Below are 24333 nucleotides of genomic sequence, written 5' to 3'. Positions count from 1 at the left end.
GGTTTTTCATTTTAAAAGACGTCCCTTCAATAAGGGGAAGAATAATTCTTCAGTTGTCATCACAGATTCTCCTTTGTGTCTTGATGAAACAGAATAAGAATGAAAACACAAATCTCTTTCTTCACAGTAGCATTTGTGAGTGCTTTTAAAATACTAGTCAATGAGATATTACTTACAATGGTTTGGACTTAATTATGAAACTGATAATGTGCGTCTCCTCTGAAAGATGCCTGGAGCTTGTCATCTGAAAGTAGGGTTTTGCATTCAGGGATATAGAATGTGAACTGTCCGAGCTCTGGAATGAGAGGGTGGGAGGTAGTGATTCTGACCTTAAATACTGAAATCTTGATATTCTTTACATCCAATTGGAATTTATGCTTAGAGTATTGTGTTTAGTGGGTGTGTGTTTTCTGCTTTGAGATGGAAAAACTTATTGGATGAGTCACTAAGAGATACATTGTCAACTTGAAAAATAACATTTATGTTTGAAAAATTTTTTTTGGTATCTGCTAGTGTTTCAAGTAACACCTAGGATGACTAACTGAAAGGCTAAAGAGAATAAACCTTCTATTTTGTTTGTTTTACTTTGTACATTTAATAGGAGTGAACATGAACTCTGTGTAAGCTTCAAAGCTTTTCTCTCTCACCAGCAGATGTTGGTCCAATAAAAGATATTACCTCACCAACCTTCTCTCCCTAATAGCACTGTATATAGGCATTTTCATTTCCCATCTTATGCCCTAGTATGATGACATCAGTCTATTGCATAGTTCTGAGGGGAGTTTTCAAAAGCAGCAGCAAAGGTGAAAATGGCAGGCATGTGTGAGCGTACAGAGAAAGGAGAGGGATTCTGAGTGAACTCTGCCGTGTCCTCCTGGGCCTCCCCAAATCCCTTCTGAACATTAGCAATGTGTGCAGGAAGAGTATTCTCTTTATTTTTAATGCTAACCAAAATTCAACACGTGCTATTTAAAAGGAGCTCTATCAGATAATTGGATTTTCTGAAATTGGGGAAATAAAACAAGTTGATGGTGTTATTTTAATCAATGTTGTTATTTGTTCTTTTAACAGAATCAAACTGTGTCCCATTCAAATTCTGTCAATTAATATAAACTCATATGTTTTCTTAGTTAACAGTTCTTTCACCTAAAATCAAACTAAATTTACAGGTGAAACCCATTTTCAAAAGCTCACACAGAGGCTGAAAACTTAAGAGACACCCATGTGCTCAGTAGCTTGACATTGTAAGTCACTATATAGGAGCATCTTAGAACTGACTGACACGGGTAACAATGCTGTTTTGACAGGATGTGCCATCTCCCTTGATTAAAATGAAAGACATGTGAAAGAGGTTTATTAGTTTCATAATCCATGTCATGTTAAAGCTTGACACAAGCCCTTTCTGCATATTTGCTGTTAGTTCGTTCTCTTGCAGTTAAAATGCACTTTTTTTGTTTCATACTGACATTCAAAATAAAGTAGATACACTACTACTGCTGCTACTACTAAGTGGAACCAAAAATGAATATGAAATCGGCAAACTAAGGTCCTGTACTGGAGTACATTGTGCTGTAGGAGATGGGTTGTTTGTCTGCCACAAGCTTAATAACCTTAACCACAGAGAGGACAATGTACCTTCAGTTTTAGGAATAATTTTTAATAGAACCTAACCTTCAGAAGCTATATTGATCATATAGGACTTGCCATACCGGATTGCACTGCAAGTCCAGGTTGTTTGGTGTTCTGCTTCTGGCAGTGGCCAATATCATTGCTTCGGAAGAAGGTAAACCCCTCCAATGAAACCCCGTGGGATGGGTGGATAGGGAAGGAATTCTTGATGTCAGTGGCAATAATCTTATACCCAGAAATGTGAGCTTCGATTACTGTTATAGCATGCTGAACTACAAATGCAGTCCATAAAATCGAGTCTTTTTAAAATCCAGACAGAATGTTTGGCTTGATATCTTCCTGTGACAAATGAATTCCACATTGACTCTTGTAGGAAGTTTCCTTTTCTTTTCTAAGTGTCCTGGACACTAGTATTATTGCTTATTGTTGTAATACAGGCTAGGGAAATAAGGAGAAGACTGATCAGTTTTCACTTTATTCTTCTTGATTTTAAATATTTGTTAATCTACACCAACTCTTATGTCCAGATGCTAATAAGTCAGAAAAAGACATTTGCCCTTTCTAAGCTACCAAATAGGAGTTCAGTTTGCATTTTGAAGCTGTGCTCCTTTTTCTATTGGTATTTGAGTATTTTTGGCTGAGGGGGCTAAGACTTCCCTAGAGGGGGACTTGGAAAGCTATGAACATTTTTCCTGACTAAAATAGCTGTGAAAACTTTTTCATCTGAAGTTATGAGTGGCAGATGTGTTGCAAGAGGTGACTCTGCACTGCGTTCACTCAGAGTAGAGTATCTCCCTTAAAGAGCTCATTGGCAAGATTGCTAAAATTTGGCTGCTGCTTGGGTAGTAGATCCATGCTGAGGTCAGTGGATGTGTGCAAATGCTACATTTTTCCTATATGAGGTTCTGAAGGTCTTGGGGGAACGTTAGGTTTTGGCCTGCAAACTGAACCCCTCTTGACTTGTAAAATCATTTATGGGGGGAGTTGAATGCACTCTTGATAGAGATTAATGTTTCCCATTAGAGGTGTTGACATCTTTTCAACAAGTGATTGTTGTGCCCACTCTCAATGAACTATCTTTTGATACTAGTCATCTTCCCAATTATTGCCCAGTTCCTAACCTTTTGGGGGCATTTTTTGTTTCTTTTTTTTTTCTTTTTTCTTTTTTAAAGAAGGATTTGGCAAAGCAACTTTTTGAGTTGTCTAGAATCATCAAATTTCCTTGGCCCTTTATATTCTGGATTTAGACCTGAATATGGGACAGAGCCTGCATAGGTTTGGTTGACTGATCTCTGTTAATGAATACTGAACCAATAGATATGTCTGCCTTTGCTACCATTGACTGTGAAGTAGAACTGATGTGTTTGTGGACCTTAACAGAATTGAGTTGGAGTGATTCCAATCTCTTCTCGTTGAAAAGTCCAAGAGCATGTTGGGTAATCCCCTACTGCCACAAGGGCTCTTTTGTAAAAGATGAAGTAGAACGCCACCTTGTCACCCCTCTTACTCTTCATATATGGAAGGAACCATGGCGAGAAAATGAGACGCTTGGGGCTGCAAAGTCATCAATAGTCTATTATTTTTTTATTCTCGCTGGTGTTGCAATGCATTCCAGTTTAGTATCCTCTATACACTTTCTGTGCTGCTCACTCTTTTTTAGTCACTAAAGAAGATGTTAAATAAGATCAAGCCTGACAAAGATCCTTGCATTGTCCACTAGATCCTTCCTCCCAAATATCCCCATCTCAATACATTGTCACTTTTTGTGCCTCTTTGTTTGTGTGGTCTTTGTCTGTTTTCTCTCCTCATGATTATTTAAATCCAGCCAATTTAAACTAATTTGGAGTAATTTCCCCAACACCTAATCAAATGCTTATTAGAATCTAAATATATTAGTCTACTGCTTTCTCTTCATATAATAATGTTTACTGTATCAAAAAAGCAGTCAAAATTTTCTGGCAATAGATACCTATAAGCATATGTTGCTTGTGATTCCTTTACCCTCGAATTATCTAGGGGATAACATAATTGTCATTTACATGAAAAGCATTAACTGTGCTTAACATGTTGTTAATTGTGGTTTTCAATTAAGTTTTTAATGCTCATTATTTCCCAAGTCTGTCAATCACATTAATACAGGAGAATGTGAAAGTTGTTATAGTGAAATAAATTGTCCAAGGCTATGGGTATACTTAAAACGCTACAGTCTGGCATAACTGCAGCGCTTCAGTGTATACACTCATGATGGCGACGGTGGGTTTCTCTTGTCTCTGCAGTTAATCAACCTCCCTGAGAGGCAGTAGCCAGGTCAACAGATGAATTCTTCCATTGACCTAGCGCTGTATACACTGGGGGTTAGGTCGGCATAGCTACATCTTTCAGGGGTGTGGATTTTTTCCGACGTAAGTTTTCAGTGTAGACCAGCCCTAATATTTATGAATGGGTGGTGGAATCTGGGAAATTGTATAATCGCACCCCTGACCTCGGCCCTCTCTGTGGCTAGGAGTAGTGTTATTTCCTTTAACAATTGTCACAATACGTACACCACACATTAAGTCACTAATGCTTAGTTTATTTAAATTCTCATGTTTTTGTCAGAACAAAGTCCTAGCAAATAAATAGTTAAGGAGGATCCAAGAGTACCCTTTTGAAAGTGATGATGTCAACAGTGAATACCAGTATGTCACTGATGTTGTGATGAACCTTTCTGGTATTCCCCTAAAAAAGAAACTTTTGTTGAGGTGCAGTTAAGAGTTGTAGCTCATATCCTTGTTTTGGGTGTAAATTACCTTTCAAGAATATTAGTAGGTTTTGATAAGTCCACAGATTATAGCACTGCTCGTCACATGTGGAGATGACTCTGTAATGGTAGAGTGTGAAGGTGGAATATTAAAAAACTGCAGCACTTTAAGTTATAATGTTAGCTGTGTGTCTAATGGCACATACAATAAGAGTTCTCAGCACCTTACAGGTTAATGTCTCTATGAGGAAGAATGTTTATAAATTCTTGATTAGGAAGATATTACACAGATTGTGAAAAATGTGTCAGTCATCTCACTGCCCCACTATGAATGGTGAATGACCATATTAAGGGCACAAGAGAAAACTATCCCACTGCATAGGAAAGATGGTTCCCAGAGAGTAGTTATCAGTGGTTCACAGTCATGCTGGAAGGACATAATGAGTGGGGTTCCTTAGAGATCCGTTCTTGGTCTGGTTCTGTTAAATATCTTCACCAATGATTTAGATAATGGCCTAGAGAGTACACTTATAAAGTTTGCGGACGATACCAAGTTTGGAGGCATTGCAAGTGCTTTGGAGGATAGGATTAAAATTCAAAATGATCTGGACAGACTGGAGAAATGGTGTGAAGTAAAGAGGATGACATTCAATAAGGACAAATGCAAAGTACTCATAGACTTTAAGGCCAGAAGGGACCATCATGATCATCTAGTCTGACCTCCTGCACATCACAGGCCACAAAACCGCATTCACCCACTCCTGATCAGTTGCACACATACAAATTGGGAAATGACTGCCTAGGAAGGATTACTACAGAAAGGGATCTGGGGGTCATAGTGGACCATAAGCTAAATATGAGTCAACAGTGTAACACTATTGCAAAAAAAGTGAACATCATTCTGGGATGTATTAGCTGGAGTGTTGTAAGCAAGACATGAGAAGTAATACTTCCGCTGTACTCTGCGCTGATTAGGCCTCAACTGGAGTATTGTGTCCGTTTCTAGGCGCCACTTTTCAGGAAAGATGTGGACAAACTGGAGAGATGAAAGGTCTAGAAAACATGACCTATGAGGGAAGATTGAAAAAATTGGATTTGTTTAGTCTGGAGAAGACTAAGAAGGGACATACCTTTTCAAGTACATAAAAAGTTGTTAGAAGGAGGAGGGAGAAAAATTGTTTTTCTCAACCTCTGAGGATAGAACAAGAAGCAATTGGCTTAAATTGCAGCAAAGGAGGTTTAGGTTGGACATTAGGAAAAACTGGAATAAATTGCATAGGGAGGTTGTGGAATCTCCATCATTGGAGGTTTTTAAGAGCAGGTTAGACAAACACCTGTGAGGGATGGTCCAGATAATACTTAGTCTTGCCATGAGTGCAGGGATTGGACTAGATGACGTCTCAAGGTCCCTTCCAGTTCTATGATTCTATAAAGAAAGCCAGAGTTGTCTCCTTCTGGCTCTGGTGCCACTAAACATGGGGCCTCAGGATCTCTCCCCTCTCTCGGGACTCTCCTTTGCCATCCTCTTCATGGCCCTGGCACAGCCATACAGAGATTTGGAGCCTCCTCTAGCCCTCACCACCCACTGCCTATAATTGAAGGCAAGACCAAGGCTTGTTGAGATCTGATGACCCTGCTCGCACTTGTAGAGGATGGGAGTCTGACAGGTTCGGTACAGAGACCCCCTTGGGACTTCCACCTGATGTGCTGAGACTACCTCTGAGCCCGTTTTCCCTGCCAGCTTGGGTCTTCAGAACCCTACCTTGTTGAGCCAGACACGCCAGTCTGCTCGAACACAGACCCAGGTCAGAACCACGTGCCCCAAAGCTGCAGACTTAACTGAAAATGGCTTAGCAAGTGCTCCTGCCTCTAGCACCCAGACACCCAGCTCCCAGTGGGATCCAAACCCCAAATAAATCCATTTTACTCTGGTTGCTGCCCCAGGTATTACTTACCCTGGGTTAATTAATAAGCAAAAAGTGAGTTTTATTAAGTATAAAAGATAGGATTTAAGTGGTTCCAAGTAGTAACAGAATAAAGTTACCAAGCAAAATAAAACACGCAAGTCTAAGCCTAATACATTAAGAAACTGATTACAAATGAAATCTCACCCCCAGAGATGTTCCAGTAAGCTTCTTTCACAGACTGGACTCCTTCCTAGTCTGGGTCCAGCAATCATTCACACCCCCGTAGTTACTGTCCTTTGTTCCAGCTTCTTTCAGGCATCTCTTGGGGGTGGAGAGGCCATCTCTTGAGCCAGCTGAAGACAAAATGGAGAGGCTTCCAGGGCCTTTTATATTCTCTCTTGTGGGCGGAAACCCTTTTGTTCTTCTGTGCAAAGTCACAGCAACAAGATGGAGTTTGTAGTCACCTGGGCAAGTCACATGTCCATGAATGATTCAGCTTTTTGCAGGCCAACGGCATTGTTTACATGTTAGTTTAACCGTTCCCAGGAAAGCTCAGATGTGAATTGGCATCTCCCAAAGTCTATTGTCAGTTACGTGTTTCTTGATAGGACTATTCTCAGTAAGTGCCCATTCTCAAGAAGCTGACCAAGTGCTTCACTGAGGCTACTTAGAATCAAACACATAGCCAATATTCATAACTTCAAATACAAAAATGATACACCCATACAGACAGCATAATCATGACCAACAAACTACAACCTTTCCATAGACACCCCACTTGACCTCCTCTGTACAAGACCTGGTGCAACCATAGGACCCTAGTTGCAACAGTGATCTATATGGTCACAGTTCATGTCAATAACATCACAGGGGGAGCCTACTAAAGCTATGGAAAGAGGAAACCATAAGGATCCTAAGGCTTGTAGGATGGGGCACTGCAGGGGGGAGGATGGATGGATGGATGAATGAATCCAGTTAATTTTATCTGAAGCTAAGATCTGGCAAAATAAGAATTAGAAGAGCTATCTAATTCTGATGGTCATTGCTGCTTGTGTGATCAGCTTTAATTTTGTAGAATTTCCCCCCCCCCCCCATTGAAAAGCCTCCCTAATTATTGGCTTACATTTGTGAGGTCTATCTCTGTAAGGAAAAGACTATGGCTTGATCTACACTACCAATTTGTCTGTATAGCTACATTGTTCAGACTTGAAAAGGTCAGTGATAGTTCTTTGGCGTACAATCCTATCCTTACATGTACCACTACATTTAAAAGCTTTCAGATGACTTGCTTTGCTGCACTAACTCCAGGATAATTCAGGCACACTTTCTTTAGAACCAGCATTGAGAACAGCACATGGCAGCTATAAAAATTCACCTCCGGCTAGATGTAGAATCCTGAAGTTAATTTAGTGCCCTATTGCAAAGGGAATTACTGTGGCAAGCCTGGACAAAATTAAACTTCAGCTACTTTTCAAGAAGGAAATAAACAGCTAGGGAGTAAGAGCATGGATTTGAGGTGTGATAAATTAATTTAAGAATGTTTTGCTCCTGAAATACAACCTTTCTCAAAGCTGTCATTTGAGATGTACACTGTTAGCACTATAATGTTCTATTGCTGATTGAATGCTATTTACATTCCTGCATGCCCAGATACAGCTTTGAAAGCCATGCAAAATTAGTAACGTATGTATATTTCACCTGCATATTGTGTCTAAAATTCTGTACGTACTCCTACTCTACCAGTACATAGAATCTAAAACCAAATTCCTGTTTTTTAATTAGTTCATAAGGTAGCTAGTACATATGGGGCCAATACTGTCCCCAGGTTCAGGAATGTTTGTTTGTATTTGGGATTACATTTAGGCCCTTCTCTAGTGGACCTTGCATATCGGGTTTTTTAAAGTATGTTATACACCAGTCTTTTTAGATGACCTTATGGAGAGAGAATGGGCCCATTTGTATGCAAAGGTACTTAAAAAAATACATATAGTCCCAGAATAATTAAGAACGGAAATTCAAAGTTAAGACCAATGCCCTATACATTAAAGGCTTTTATGACTTCTAATAGCTTATTTGGTATTGGGAGGCTTATGCTGAATGTTTCAATCCGTTTTTTAATAAGTTCTGGGTTTTTTAATCTTATTTCCCAGCCATTGCTTCTGCTTCCTGGTTGAACACAGGAATTAGGGCAAGATAGAGCAGAACCAGGGTGTTTAGGCAGAAGGGGATGAGGATGAGACAACAGTCCTGGTGCTGTTTTGTGGGGAATGGAGCTGAGCAGAGGAAAACCGGAAAGGAGGACTGCCTTTGGCTGTTTTTTGTTTTTTTGCAATGATGAGAGCAAATGGGTGAAGATATTTTTATCCCTGAGGTAGGACTGTTACTATATAAGAGCTGGGCTCTCTAGGAGCAGCATCTCCTTGTATCTCTTCACAGCAGAAGGGAACCAGATGAGTTTAAGGATGCTGATTCAATATCTTGGTGCAGTGGTCAAGGAAGAAGCTGGTTCCTGGTAACTGTCCCAGCTCCTGGATGTCCTCTGGCTGGGGATAAAAGGCTCTTCTTCCTGCTGCCTACTCACTGTGTGGCTGGAGAAACAGTCATCCATCAGTCTGTGAGGGGACCTCCTTTCTGTGTGTCTCATTCAGTTTCTGTGCTTTTCCTAACTTTCCAGTGGGTTGCTGGTTATCTTCCTTAACTTCACTCTTCCCCAGCCCTACCAAGATCAGTTGTCTAACTTTATTCTTCATTCCCAAACTAAACCCTTGGAGGAGGCTGAATGAAGTGGAGGGAAGGAAATGCTATTAGTTTAGATGGTGTTTTAATACAGTCTCTACTGATTTGAGACATACTCTTCTAAGCTCTCTGGCATGATTCTAGCCACAAAACGTGAGAGCAAAATTTCCCCAGCCTCTGACTTAAATCAGGAGAAGGAAACCAGGGCTTGGAAGTGTGTTCTTAAATTTATCCTAATTTCAATATTTTTACTAAAGTGAAATTATAATAAAGAAAGAAGAGTTGTTTGGCCAAAAATATAAATCTGTGTATTAAACTTTACCCCTAGTGCCTGACTATTGCAGAATATTTGGTACATTAAATCACACACTGATGGTGCACTTGTGCATAGCGGGCAACAGAGCAAGTGCCAGTTTAAGATCTGAATTTTTCTTGATTTATATGACAATCTTACCTTTAGTTAGAGTTTATTTTCATACATGTTAATTTGTCTCTTAATACAAGAAACATTTCATTCAGTAGAGTTGAGACAACTGCAAAAAATATACATGCCTCTCAGCCTGGGATTGTTTCCAAAATAAAGGTAGAAAAGGACTGTTTTTCTTTCCTTGGGAGTTGTGTACTTTGAACCAGAAATAGCCTTTTTCACCTTGATCAATAAGTCAAACTGTTCTGCAGTGGTTCAAGTACCGGGCAGATTTGTAAGAACCAGGGCACAAACCCCAAATTGGTTGTGAGTTCTATACTTAGAGCTCCTATAACAGCCTTAACGTGAAGTCACAGACAGTCCCCTAGGTTACTCCGATCTGTCTTGCCACGCTGGTAAGCCCACCTTTGTGATAGATGGTCCCTTACACCAGGATCACAGCAATAGGCAGATTACTCCCAGTCCCAAGGGACCAGATGCTTACCCTAGGTCAATTGCACCGTAGGTCTCTCACCTAAGACAATGCTTGTAGCCAATCCTGTAATAAATTATTGATAGATTTATTAATACGAAAAGAAAATGAGTTATTTACAAGATTAAAGCAGGTAAACATTATACACAAATGAGTTACAATCTTAAGTTTCAAAAGGTAATAGAAGCTTCAGTAATAAGCAAGCTCTATATGTCCTTTGGGGCTAACCCAAACGAAGCAGCTTGGGATTCCCTGCTTGTGCTTAGAAAACCTTGCCCCCTAGAGTCCAAGCAGCATTGAGATACAATTCCTTCTTGTTGTTTTTGTTTTTTTTTTATTCTCTTCCCCCCTGTGCTCTGAGCTGCAAACTCAGCTGATGACAGGAATTTACTTGCATGACTCATCTTCATGGGGTAGGAAGGTTGCAGAGCATAACAATCTTTTGTTCTCTTTAATGTTCCACAATAGTCTGTCTGGTGTTGATGGGACTTCCTTGTTGGCCAGGATGTAACACCTTCTGTTGGAGAACAGTACTTTACACTAGTTAATGTCTCTCTCCTGTCTGGTGATTTACCCAGTCACAGAAGTTTACAATACAAATTCTTAAATATTACCTTACAATGTAGGATACAGATGCTATAAGTGAGATTAATTCATGCAGCAACTCACAAGCATTCAATAAAGTGTAAACAATAAACACATTCTTATATAATCCTAATGCTAATACACAGGTGAGCCACACTGATTCCAGTTGTTTATTTGCCAGTGTTCAGTTGAGACATGGAGACCCTGGCATGAGCTGAAACCTGGTCTGCCAGTGTCACACAATATAACAGATAGAACGGAGTGGTCTGCTATGTTAACGAAGCTGTCGTGCATGCATGTTAAGTCCATATACCGTCCTTAAAATCATAATGAAACTTCTTTTTATGTGTAATAGAATCTCTTTTAAAATTAATTTAGTTGTACCTGCCTTTGTTCAGAAAGTAGTGAAAGGCTCAAGTCTGGATTAATAGCTTTCAGATTTTAAATTTGAGATTTTGGCCTTTTCGCTGGCAAAGGCGAATACCAAATACCCAATAGGATTTAACATTGTGTTCCTCACCACTGAGCTTGAGAGGTTATTTATACTTGCCATGCTCTCACTATCGAAAGTGTGAGTTACCTTGTGAAAGTTATTTTGTTCTTACACAGAAACACTCTAAGTATTTTATGATGATGACTGCTGCTGATAAAAATTAGTATCCTGTGGAAATGGCTTTGTCCAGGGTTATAGATAGATATAAAAAAAATTACGTTGGTCAACTATACCCTTAATTCAAGTAAACTCTACTGGTAATAAACACTGCCTTTTAATCTAGCAGAATTGCAAAGCAAAAATCGTGAAAATGTTGGCTAGTGAAAATATGGCAGTGGAAGGATTTTTTTTTTTTTTTTTAAATGTGTGTTTTTTGTTTTAAATATGCTAGAGATGTAGCAGCACATGCTGGTGCTTGTTCTCTAAACATATTAGTCAGTAATAACCACGAAAGATATGTGCCCCAATGTTCAGGTTGACAAAATGTCACTTAGACTGATTATTAGTGACTTATAAACAACAGTAACTTTGGCAGTCAAATGCCACCATCAAATGGGAAAAACAGATGTAACTTTGTTAAACAGAAGAATTCTTACTAATGATTTTGGACAATATCCTTATACACTATTGTCCAATGAAGTTTTATATTTTTTCTTTCTTCCCTTTTCTATTTTCCCTAAAACAGAATACAGATACCTGTACTTTATAAACATTGTGCTAAGTACTAGTTTAATATATTTAAAACAAATCCATGTTTTGCCATCAGCTAATACGAGTTTTCCTTTTTCTGGGCTCCTCTTTGTTTTCAGGCCTTTTTGCAAATGTGCAATCTGCCAGTCCAGGTGGTTTGTAGAGCAAATGCAGAATATATGTCCCCATCTGGTAAGTGTGGTGTTCATTTAAATTACTGTGTTAATACCTATGTTTTGATGCCATGACAACAGCACCTCATCTTGCAGATAACAGCCAGTCAGTGCTAGTGGGTTGCCTCTTTATTTTTTTCCTTAGTGTACTGTGATTTTTCTCTATAGAGAATGAGATAAATCAAATACAAATTTTTAAAATGTACTGTATTGCACATTTTAAATGCAGTGGACATACAGTGGATTCACGTCCTCAGTTACTTAGAAGTCTGGTGGTAACACTCTCAAAAAATGCCTAGGGACTCTTGGCCTTCTCAAGCCCAGAGGTTTCTGTATGCAGAAGTAGCTCTACTGATCTCCAGGGACATACCCCGGGAATACCCAGTTGGTCAATGAATGGTGTTCCATTTTCCACTGTTTTAAGGGTGGGAAGAAATGTCTTTTGTTATCTTAGCTGGAAGGTGATTGTCAGCATGTTAATAATTGCGGACAGATCATGGATAAACTGTCAGTATCAAGAACAGTGTTGTACTTAAGTCCTCTTCTGATTCAAAAGACTGTTTGCAAAAAATGCAAATTCAGTATTTGATGTTTTTTTTAAAAAATCCCAAACTCTGTTGGAAATTTCTATATACTCTCATCTAAAAGGTTACTAGAAAAGAACTGCTGAATGCACATTATTTTGATATCCTAAAATTCTTCATTACATTAGGATCCATTTGTGTGAGTTAAATTAAGCTACTTTTATAATTTTTGATTCAAGCATAGAGCAGTAAAAATGCCTGCCTACGTGGGTGTTTGTATTTGCATACTGCATGGTTAGCTCTGCTCCTCCTTCTTGGTATTAGGGGAAAATCAGCTGGAATCCTGTCTTTAATTAATGCTTTAAAAAATCTCAATGATTGGTAGCGCTGAAAACTGTACAGTTCTTGTAGCAAAACCAGGAATTTTTTTTTTAATCAGCCTTTCAAAATAAACCCATTGGGCTGACTCCTTGTAGAAACAAGTCAGTCTCTTATGTGCATGGGAATAGGAGTGGTGATACTTGTATTCTCCACCTCCCGCACTCCCTTCCTCCCAGCCACATTGGCTATTATCTGATATACCATTACTTGTGTCTGAAGCTTTTTTTCTTTACCACTGGCTAAATAATGCAGAAAGGAGCATGATTGACATGGGCTGATGAGAGTCGTGCTGTACTGATCACATCTAGCATATTCTATTTGTCATACTGGTTCCATTTTAAATACAGCTAGGAGTATAAATGTGGTGATTTATTCATCGTCCTAAGAGCCTCTACAATTTTTGCGCAGTGTTCTGCTTGTTTTTCTGATTACTTCAGTATCGTTTTAATAACATTAAAATTAATTCCAACCAAAACAGGCTATTCATAAAAGGTTTTCATTCCTGAAAAATATCTCACACTGATTGTAGTGGTTCTCAGACATGCGTTTCCAGATTTGTGTAGGACACTTTGTAATGATACTTTCCCCAACTAGAAAATCCTTTTGAGGGAGTCAAATGCTGACTGTGGATATAGGAATACCGAAAGATCATCTTTATATGCTAGCAGTGTAAACCATAGAGTTTTTGCAATTCAGAAAACCTTGTATTTCTATTGTAATACTTCATCATACGGATGCAGATGAGGTTTTTGTTGGTGCAGTGTACCTCATCTGTTACCCTGAGGCTGACTGTGAATCAGAGAGGAGTGAATCTCATGATAAAGACCATGACTGAACCTGCTGTTGTTATGAACTCTGTTTGAACTAGGTCTAGCAGTAGGTTCTGTGCATTTGCGATCTGGTTGGATTTCTTAATATTTTCATGAATATCTTTCAAATTATATTACTTTTAAAAACCCTGTAAATAATATTTGACTTTGATTTGTTCTTTTAAAATATTCTGTGAAGACACACTTTGTTAGCCTCATTTTCCTTGTCTCTCCTTGCAAGCCTATTGTGTATTGTGACCTGTTTCATTTATGGGCAAACTCCATTATTGTCTTGCATCATATTCAGTGAACTATGTTTACTAATGTAAAACAAAAAATGTCCAACGTCTCTTCCTCCATGTTGAGGTGATTAAATAACAATATGTAAAATACATATTATATATCATCTAAATTTTCTTAAATTTACATAGCACTGTGTATGTACTGGTGTTTAAAGATGGTATCTGTCAAGTAGGTATTTCATAGAGCACTTGGCTGCCTTTATCTACTTCCCTGGGATTTCCACAGTTGTGCTTTGTGGAAACATTGAACTAATAATCTTCCCAGCAAAGCAAGATTTAATTAATTATTGGATTGAGACCTATCAATTTGTACAATAACTTGCAAATATTCGTTAGAGCAGTGGTCACCAAACTGTGGGGCGTGTCCACCTAGGGGTGTATGGAGGAACCTTTGGGGGGGCATGGTGCAGCCCAGGCCAGCCCCAGCAGAGGCCAGCCCCAGCAGAGGGAGCACCATGCAGCCCTGCTCCATCCCAGCTCTGCTCCAGCACTGCCTCCAGCCACAGCCCCGGCTTCTGGCTCCCCCCCCATGGCCTGGCACAGCTCTGCACCCAGCCTCAGCCCTGTCTACCGGCCTCCACCATGGCTCCGCACCCAGCCTTAGCCCCAACTCGAGCCTCCGCCCCCATGGCTGCAGCTAGGCTCCCAGCCCCAGCCTACACCCCTGGCCGTGGCTCCGTTAATACCCCCAGCTGCAGTCTCAGCCTTGGCCCTTACTCCTGTCCACCGCCCTATCCCCTGAGCCACGTCCCTGCTCCTAGCCAAGCTCCTGGGGCTTGGTGGGTGGGAGGGGGACTGAGGTAAGGGGAGTAGGGTGGTGAAAAGGTTGGGGACCACTACGTTAGCGTGAAAGCCAATCAATAGGGCAAGTCCTAGCATAAAAGTGTGAACTAAAGAGCTAGGCGTGGGGAGGCTCTATTTGTGAGTGTCTCTCAAATGAAACTTTGCATGTTAACTGTCATGTACAATCTGATAGACTTTTGTGCTGAAACACTTAAAAGCCATGATTTCAAAAATAATTCTCTGTATGTATAGAAAGCTTTAATTTACTAAAAATATACCGTATCTCACTGCAGGCAAAGTACCCTTTATTCGTGTAGGAAATCAAGTAGTATCTGAACTTGGCCCCATAGTCCAGTTTGTAAAAGCCAAGGTAAGGATATTAAATATACTTGATCAGTAACTGATAAATACGGTAGTCACTCTTTTTAGCATTTGCACTCATTTAGCTTACTGTTATGAAATGTGACATAATTAGTTTTTAAGAGAGTAAAGTAGAAAAACCTCATACGAATGTAAAGGTATCTGCATTTTTACAATATGGCAACTATTTTAACCCAATACAGGGAGTAACCTTTTGCTTAAGGAAAATATGGTGTAATGGGGGGGAGGCAGGGCAGCCCAGAGGATTCAGGGGGTCTGGGACAAAGCGGGGGAGCGGACATACTCACCTGGTGAGCCGCATGCCGAACGTTGCCGACCCCTGACCTAGACCTTGCAATAGCACTCGTTTTTTGGCTCCCAAGTATAGTATTCTTAGAAAAGACCTACAGTGTTTGCTTAAATCTTGAAATTTCAGCTAATATATGTTTATATTTGCTTTTACTTTTTTCTGTCCTTGTAAAGCAATGTCTGCTTATTAAGCAGTTTATTTTGATAAACTGTTTATATCATCAACCTACTTCTTCACACAGAAGAAATCATAGTAATAGTGAAGCCATGAAATCAAGTTGTACACAGCTAAAAAAGAAATGAACAGTAGTTCTGTAGCTGAAAATAAATCTACATTTGTCTTTTGTGTTTGATTATATTGGAGTATAACATTTTCTGTTTAATATTGAAGGTAATTTTAGTATGGAAGGTACTTCCTAATATTTACCCATCTATTTTATGATTTAGAGACCTATATAGAGAGATCAAGACCTGATCTAAAGCACATTGACTTCTGTTGGCTTTGGCTCAAGCCCTAGCTGAATATTGTAATATCCTTTCTTACAAGGTTGTATATTCTTTTACCCCCTTAGGGCCATTCACTCAGTGATGGGTTGGATGAAGTCCAAAAAGCTGAGATGAAAGCCTACATGGAATTAGTCAATAATATGCTATTGACAGCAGAGGTACAGCAAACCATAATAATTTGTTTATTTTCTGAGTAGGTGATAAGTGGGCAAAAATGTAGCGTTTTATTTCCATGTGGAAAATGTATTTTATTTTCAAATTCTTAAGTTGGGAAATAGTTCATCAACTCATAGGCTAGTGTCCTTACAAAAACAGAACTCCACATTCTCTGTGGTCTCTTTACATAGTCGTATGAAAATTTCATGAATTGAGGTTGATTTTTGTTGTACAAAACAATGATGAGTTTATAAAAACTAACATGTAGCTGTAAAGAAAGTTGACTCATAACGTATGTAGCATGTTCTGAACTCCATCTTAATTTCAAATCTGATCTGGTGGCTGTTCTGAAAGAGAACTAGCAACCATCTTTTGTCTTGCAAGCATTATCATTAACTTCTCTTTTGTGTTCATGGAAGGCACCGTTAGACTTAAAATATTTTTGGGATATGCTGTTAATTTAACTTAAAAGAAAGCATCAATAGTTAGACTGCATAGAGTTTATTTCTAACTGACATTTCAGAATAAAAAGTGTTCTTTTTTTTTCCTAGTTGTATCTTCAGTGGTGTGATGATACAACAGTAGAGGAGGTGAGTGGTTCTGCAGCATTTATCTTAATTAAAATTTAATGAGAAAACACTTTTGCTCACAAATGCAAGTCCCTACTCATAAATGAAACATAGAGGTTTATACCATTAATGATATAGTTTTTCACTTTAATTTTGCTTGCATATACGTTTTAGGAAAGCTATGTGTCATTACTTAAGGTAGCTGGCTGCAAAGTAGATATGGTTTTATATATTTTTAAGGTAATAGAGTAAATGGTTTCTTTTTCTTTAGGCTGCAAACTATGAATTTCTGTGCAGAATAACTTCTTAATATTTTACAAAAGCCAGTGTAAATGCTTTCTGATCCATGAAAACCATAGCTATTTTGTAAATAACAGTACACAGTCTTGCCTGCCTTTTTTTAAAAGTGATTGTGTTTTTGTGTGTTTTTTTTTTTTTTTTTTTTTTTTTTTTTAAACAAAGATTACTCATCCAAGGTATGGATCCCCTTATCCTTGGCCTCTCAATCGCATTTTGGCCTATCAGAAACAATGGGAGGTCAGACGTAAGATGAAAGCTATTGGATGGGCTGGCAAGTCACTTGAACAGGTCAGTCAGATAATAGCCAGAGTTGAATTCTTCATTCTGTTTGGTTTTTTTTTTAAATAACCTCTCAGCAATGAAATACATATAAATAAAATATCAAAAGTGTCAAATTCCAGAGAAGCAATATTTTATTTCCTATGTTTCATAAAATATATGTATTGTGCAACTCCATACATTTAAAACAATTGTCTGTGGAATCCATGTCTCTGGCTTCGACAGCAATAAACTTTTAAATCACACACACAATCTGAGAAAAATGAAAGATGTTTTCTCATGAATATGTATCTCTGTGCTCATGTGAGTTTAGACCATGATCCTGGAAAGGGATTAGCAGCCAAGGACTCTGATTCCCATGTGAAGATAATGGGGTCCCTTTGCAGGATTGTGGCAATTTGTTCTTGGAGCGCCAAGAAAAATACAAAGAAGTTTAGAGGTAAAAATTTAATGTATTAATTTTAACCCAATTATTGACAATAGGGAAATTAACAAGTTTCCTTATGTCAACAATATACTTGTCATTTAAGGTCTGGAAATAAGATTTGTAATCTGAATCTGTGTAATATCTATGGTCTATATTGTTAATTTAGTAAATTATTACAAATGCCTACTGCTGTTATGTATGCAATAAGGGAGCTATTTTGTAGAGAATTGTGTTCTCATCTGACTATTTAGATACTGTGCTAATCTTTTGTTTGGTTAGGTGTTGGAAGATGTAGATCAGTGTTGTCAAGCTCTCTCTCAAAGACTGGGAACACAATCATATTTCTTCAATAAGCAGTAAGTTACTTTATATGGAAATGTAATGTACTGTAGGTATATTACTCTCCAGAACATAGCTGAATGGGGACTATTTTTGCTTATTTTAATACCTTATGAGCAGTTAAGGAACATGTGGGAATGAATCCATAAATGGCATATATAAGAATTTCTGAAATTACTAAGTAATTGTAAATATTACAAAAGAGACTAAGTTTCCATAAAATTTTTCATATATTTTCTCTAGTGTTTATAGACTTAATCCTATTTTCCACTGATTTGATACAGAATACACAATAATTTGTCAGTTGAAAACATATAATGTAAAAACAGAAACCTGTTGTTTTAATTGGTAACTAAGCAATAATCCACTTAATTACATTAGCATATTTTGGCATTTCATAGATGATACCTATCAGTGTAAGTGCGCTAATACATCATAAGCAGAATGAATGTGACGTATTTTGATCAAAACGTGCTTCCTGCACAGGTTAATTCAAGTGACACAGCAGTGGGGAGGGCTTTGTCTACACTGCAGCCCAAGGTGTGATTGCAGCCCGGATAGACATACCACACTAGCTTTAAGGGCGCTAGCACAGCTAAAAATAGCGCACAGCCTGAACAAGCACACTGGGGACCGTGGGTAAATACTCATGTTGGAAGCCTGTGCCTCCACATCAACGCTACTGTTTTTTAGCTGTGCTACTGCAGGTAAAGGTGGCCCAGCTAAGTCTACCTGTGCTTCATTCATACCTTGGATTGCAGCGTAGACATACTTTAAAGAGTTGGGTTAGCATGAAGATGCCTGTGAAGTCATCTGACTGGGGAAACGCTAGTCTTCTCCCCACAAACGATTTATTACAAAGTAGCAGCTATGATTTGTGTAAGAGAATACTGTTCTGGGCTTTTGCAGAAAAGCCACCGCGGACCCAAATCTGACATACACCAGATGTCCTTTGCCATTGTCAGTCACACCCAGTTGCAAATATGTACTTTCCCAAAAATATTCTTGTAATTAATGTTGAATATATTCATGTACTCCACCCATCACCATGGCATATGAACCATGAAGTTACATAAAGAATGTACATTCCAAGTGCAATGTATGTGATTTTTTTTTTTTTTTTAAAAGCTGCCTTCGCGTTCCTCTGATCATGGCAGTATCTGGGGGCCAGTTTTAGATATTTTTGGTGGGGTGACAATGGGGAAATTACAAAGACACTTAAATAAAATCAGCTTGTGACATTACACACTAATAGAGACGGGGAAGGAGTTAACTAAAGGCTTATTAAAGCAAGGATATATGAAGGAGCCAGTGGGATTCAGAGAGGAGGCATCTGGGGGTGGGGTGGGGGGAGGAAGCAATTGTCTTGTCCAGCTATGCCACAGAATCAGAAAGCAAGGAGGAATTGGGAAACTGAGTCATTGTAAATTGGATTGGTTGTTTCCATAGGTTAGGTTTACTTCAGCTGACTGTTACTTGTTAGTTTGGACCAGGCCGAAGAAAGCCCAGTTTCTGATCCCCAGTACATTAGATGGGGATGGAGAAATGTCTCAATTAGCAGGATGTAATATTTTGTTTCTCGCCTCTTTCCCCCCGAACATTTTGCAAAGTTAGGGTTAGGTGGGCAGTCTAATTGGATGAGAGTGAGTGCTGTAGGATTACATAGCAGTAGAGAATAAATTGAAGCTGTATTGCAACTATTCATTTTGAGGCATTCTGAACTGTCTTTTATAAAGGTGATTTTTTGGAGGGGGGGTAAAGGAAGTGCTATTGTTTGGGGGTGCTAGCTGGACTCCATAACACACACTTTCAACCTTTACATGTTTTAAATGTTTTTTGTCTTAAATAGTAATAGAGTTTCTCTATAATTAGTCTAATAAAATATTCTTCTAGCTCATTAATATTAGTATGTAGTTCTTGGACATTAGTGAAGAAAAGCTCTAAATTGTTAAATATACTTAGGGGAAATGTTTTGTTTGGGCTTTTTTTGTTTTGTTTGCATATAGACCAGTGCTGCAAAAAGTTCACTAAGGTCAAGCTATGGAAGGCTTGTACACAAAGCCATGAGTATGACTGCAGACTTTTTCAAGACACCACTTTTCTCCTTTGGATTCTGGTGGCTTTGGTTACAGTGTTTATTTCCATTTGTTTAGTCTCTTTAACACAAAAGAGATGGCTCTAAATGCTATTACCATGTAGTAACTTTTTCTCACTAGTCAAGGAATTTTTGGTGGCTGAAAAGCCCAGAAGAGGTGTGGGTTTTTTGCTGTTTTGAAGGGCACCATTCTGTTTGAAGGGGTAGTTTTGTTATGCACAGTATCTGCAGAGGAGACTGGGAATATAGACTCCCTTCCCACAAGATCAAAAAGTGAGGAACAGTTGGTGCTGCACAGATGAGTCAGTGGGTAGGCTCAGCATGCATTTTATGAAAAGGTATTTTGTAACTTCTTCACTGTTTGGGGGAAAAAAACAACCACCCAAAAATCCCTAATTTGTTAATGGGAGCACTGAGCAGCACATTGAGAATTCAGGCCAAAATTTGTTAGTGTACATATAAAACACAGTAGAACCTCACAGTTACAAACACCTCAGGAATGGAGGTTGTTCATAACTCTGAAATGTTCATAACTCTGAACAAAACATAATGGTTGTTCTTTCAAAAGTTTACAACTGAGCATTGATTTAATACAGCTTTGAAACTTTACTATGCAGAAGAAAAATGCTGCTTTTAACTATTTTAATTTAATGAAACAAGCACAGAAACAGTTTCCTTACCTTGTCAAATCTTTTTTTTTTTTTAACTTTCCCTTTATTTTTTTAGTAGTTTACATTTAACACAGTGTTGAACTGAGTCTGCTTTTTTTTTTTTTTTTAGTCTCTGCTGCTGCCTGATGGCGTACTTCTAGTTCCAAACAGGGTGTACGGCTGACTGGTCAGTTTGTAACTCTGGTGTTCATAACTCTGAGGTTCTACTGTATTTAAGGTTTCATGCATTTGCTAAATCTCGAGCTTTGTTTGGTTAAATATGACCAGTTTGATTACTTTGTGAAAATACTTGGAGTTTTTTGAGATAATATTTAAAAAAAATCAGAGTACAGTAGGATTTTCTTTATAAGGTTTTCAGTGTTTTCTGACTCCCAGGGGCCCACATTTTTCCCTGTCTCTTTTATAGGCCAACTGAGTTAGATGCTTTGGTATTTGGACATCTGTTCACAATTCTTACTACTCAGCTGACCAGTGATGAACTCTCTGAAAAAGTGAAAAACTACAGCAACCTCGTGGCCTTTTGCAGGAGAATAGAGCAACACTATTTTGAGGATCATGATAAAGACAGCTCTGCAAGTGCTGCATCCAGGTCCTCAAAGGGTTATCTACCGAGTTAAATGCTTCATTTTGTGGTGAGGAGGCCCAGTTTCTGAAACAAATTTTGATTTCATTGTTTAACATATGATGATGATGGCTTTGAAAATGAAAAAGTGTGTAATAAAACCTCTTGGAAGCTGCTAAAACATTCTGGAGCAAGGGAAGTTCAAACTGCATTTTGTGTGTTCTAGAATTCACTGTATACATTTAACATGAAATGATTTTTGAGGTATTGCCATTTAAATGCCATAAAGGCTATTAAATATTAAACTGAAGTGACCTTGGAATAATATTGTATCTGTATTAAAAATAAAAATAAATGAAAAACTGTTTTTAAAAGTGTCTCTTCGATCTTTCAAAAAATCTTTTAATAAGCTTTATTCGTATGTTAGAAACAGTGTTTTCAGATCTTCCTCGCAGAAGGACAAAAGGAAAGTAATTTGCATTACATCCTGTAGAATTAACTTGTTGACTATATGGTAATGCAAGTAATAGGAAAATTACTCTTTTCAGGCTTCAACAAGGTTGCACTTTGAAAGTCAGTGTGTGTTTACAAGGTGATTAGGTCCTTTTAAGAGATTAGCATTCAAAACGAGATGGATAAATGAAGAGTATCATAGAATCCTAGAATATCAGGGTTGGAAGGGACCTCAGGAGGTTATCTAGTCCAACCCCCTGCTCAAAGCAGGACCAATTCCCAACTAAATCATCCCAGGCAGGGCTTTGTCAAGTCTGACCTTAAAAACCTCTAAGGAAGGAGATTCCACCACCTCCCTAGGTAACCCATTCCAGTGCTTCACCACCCTCCCAGTGAAAAAGTTTTTCCTAATATCCAACCTAAACCTCCCCAACTGCAACTTGAGACCATTACTCTTTGTTCTGTCAGGTACCACTGAGAACAGTCTAGATCCATCCTCTTTGGAACCCCCTTTCAGGTAGTTGAAAGCAGCTATCAAATCCCCCCTCATTCTTCTCTTCTGCAGACTAAACAATCCCAGTTCCCTCAGCCTCTCCTCATAAGTCATGTGCTCCAGCCCCCTAATCATTTTTGTTGCCCTCCGCTGGACTCTTTCCAATTTTTCCACATCCTTCTTGTAGTATGGGGACCAAAACTGGACACAGTACTCCAGATGAGACCTCACCAATGTCGAATAGACGGGAATGATCACGTCCCTCGATCTGCTGGCAATGCCCCTACTTATACAGCCCAAAATGCCGTTAGCCTTCTTGGCAACAAGGGCACACTGTTGACTCATATCCAGCTTCTTGTCCACTGTAACCCCTAGGTCCTTTTCTGCAGAACTGCTTCCTAGCCATTCTGTCCCTAGTCTGTAACAGTGCATGGGATTCTTCCGTCCTAAGTGCAACTTTATCAAATGTAGGGTACCACTAACTTTAAATGAAATGGTAACAGTGCAATAAAATTAAAGCAACTTTTAAGATTTGTTTGTATTGTCTTGAGAAATTAGTCACCTCAATTTTTTTTTTTTTTTAATGTTTGTGAAAGGTGGAAAGTGAACAGCCTAGGAGTGTGGAGGCCTCCTATCAATGCACAGAACAGGCACAGCATGTGCATCAGCCATGCAAGTTTCCACGCGCTGTCCCAAAAAGGTGTCTCAGAATGACAACTTCTAGGAAAGAAAGGACATCAGTCCTTGACCTCTACTCAGATAGCTAAAAAAGGTGTCAGAAATTATTTTTTGTGATGTGGATATGGAAATGGCATTGAGATTATTAGCTCATTTTTGACAGGCCATTTTGTGGTGTTGACTCTCACTCCAATCTGTTCTAGTTTTGAATTACTGAGCTAAAGGTGAAAGTACTATTTACAGAATCTTAATTATTTCACCTCAACGAAAGCTTCTATATCTGGGACCAGGTGGCAAAACAGACTTCTAGTTTTCTGGCAACCAGCTGATTAAAAACTAGTCGTCAAATCAGATTTTACAGGCATCAGTAATTTTTACTGCATCAATCTTTAATTTTGTCACTTCTCATTTTTTGTCTTTCAGTACTTCTTATTGGCTTTGCTTTTTCTTGATCTCTTCACCTTCGTTTCTGAATTTTTTACATTTATGTTTCTTCAGTCTTTCCTATTTTTCAGCTTGTCTTGTTCCTCCTCCAGCACGCTAGCTGTTGCCACTTAAACGTCTGTGTCCAGCTGTTTCCGCTTCCAGCTTGACAGAATTGCTCCCAAACTCTGAAGCCCACAGTACGGGTTTTTCCTTCTTCCTCGCTCAAGTAGAAGGACTTGGCTGTCTTTTCTCTGGGCATATTTTTTCTTTCTCCCCACCCCCGTTGGTCTCCCTCGGCTCCTTGAGGTTTTTCTGATATGGCATGTTTAGGTGCATTAGTATGATAGTAAAGCACTTCAAGTTACATATCCCATTATGGTATGCCAGAAGCCTTGCTCTTTGGTTTTTAATACAAAACCAAATTAGACTTAAAAATCAGTTTTGTTTCTATTTGTTAGTGGTTAATATATTAGAAAGCAGGTTACTCTTTTTGGACTTCAAAATTCTCAAAAAGCAATCTGGTGACAAATTGTCTCCCACACTATTTGCATAAACCCAGGTTTTGCCACCCTTATGTCATATAGCATCTTACTTCACGTGTAGTCCTGTTAATTTCAGTGAGGCTACTTATGAAGTTACTTAGCATGCGATTTAGGGCTCCTGCTTGCCTTGCGGGTGCTTAGTATCTCCGGACACATCTAATAGCAGCATTCTGTGCTACTTTATAAATTAAATGGTGCATGGTATTTTTCCAAAATTAAGTTGAGATGTTGCTCAGAAATACTGTCCAAAAACAAGAAACATCAACTTTCTGCCAAAAATCTCTAGGGTCAATAAACATAGGCACAGTGAGGCACTAGCTCAATAGCCTGATTGTTGTTTCGGTGCTGTAGAGTGTGAGGTCCACTGCATTCGGAAATACACTCCTCTGGCTACATTGGTTTGCCATAGTCAATATCAAAATAATTATGGTTTTGATTATTTACACATTGATCATGAGGTTTTGACTTATGTTCCCTTGTGTCTCATAAAGCTAGCAAAGACCAGTTGCTGGAAAG

General features: G+C 38.7%; 1 protein-coding gene across 2 annotated transcripts in view; it reads left to right on the top strand.

Moving 5' to 3' along the window:
- The window catches only part of MTX2 (metaxin 2), a 47678-nt gene extending 26086 nt beyond the window's left edge, over positions 1-21592 (top strand). Inside the window, exons 4-11 of one of the 2 annotated variants that reach the window (XM_054044405.1) lie at positions 11799-11871; positions 14945-15021; positions 15893-15985; positions 16535-16573; positions 17015-17140; positions 17838-17914; positions 20773-20829; positions 21070-21160. In XM_054044405.1, coding sequence (XP_053900380.1) covers positions 11799-11871; positions 14945-15021; positions 15893-15985; positions 16535-16573; positions 17015-17140; positions 17838-17914; positions 20773-20803 — 516 coding nt within the window. In that variant the 3' untranslated portion in view covers positions 20804-20829; positions 21070-21160. Of the gene's footprint in view, positions 1-11798; positions 11872-14944; positions 15022-15892; positions 15986-16534; positions 16574-17014; positions 17141-17837; positions 17915-20772; positions 20830-21069 lie in introns of both variants that reach the window. The other variant, XM_054044404.1, reaches the window with a different exon arrangement.
- The last annotated feature ends 2741 nt before the right edge of the window (positions 21593-24333 follow it).

This window comes from Malaclemys terrapin, chromosome 11 (assembly GCF_027887155.1).
Source record: "Malaclemys terrapin pileata isolate rMalTer1 chromosome 11, rMalTer1.hap1, whole genome shotgun sequence".
In the NCBI taxonomy this organism is placed as follows: Eukaryota; Metazoa; Chordata; order Testudines; family Emydidae; genus Malaclemys; species Malaclemys terrapin.
The sequence above is the reverse complement of the archived record's forward strand: the minus strand, read 5'-3'. Positions and strand labels throughout refer to the sequence as shown.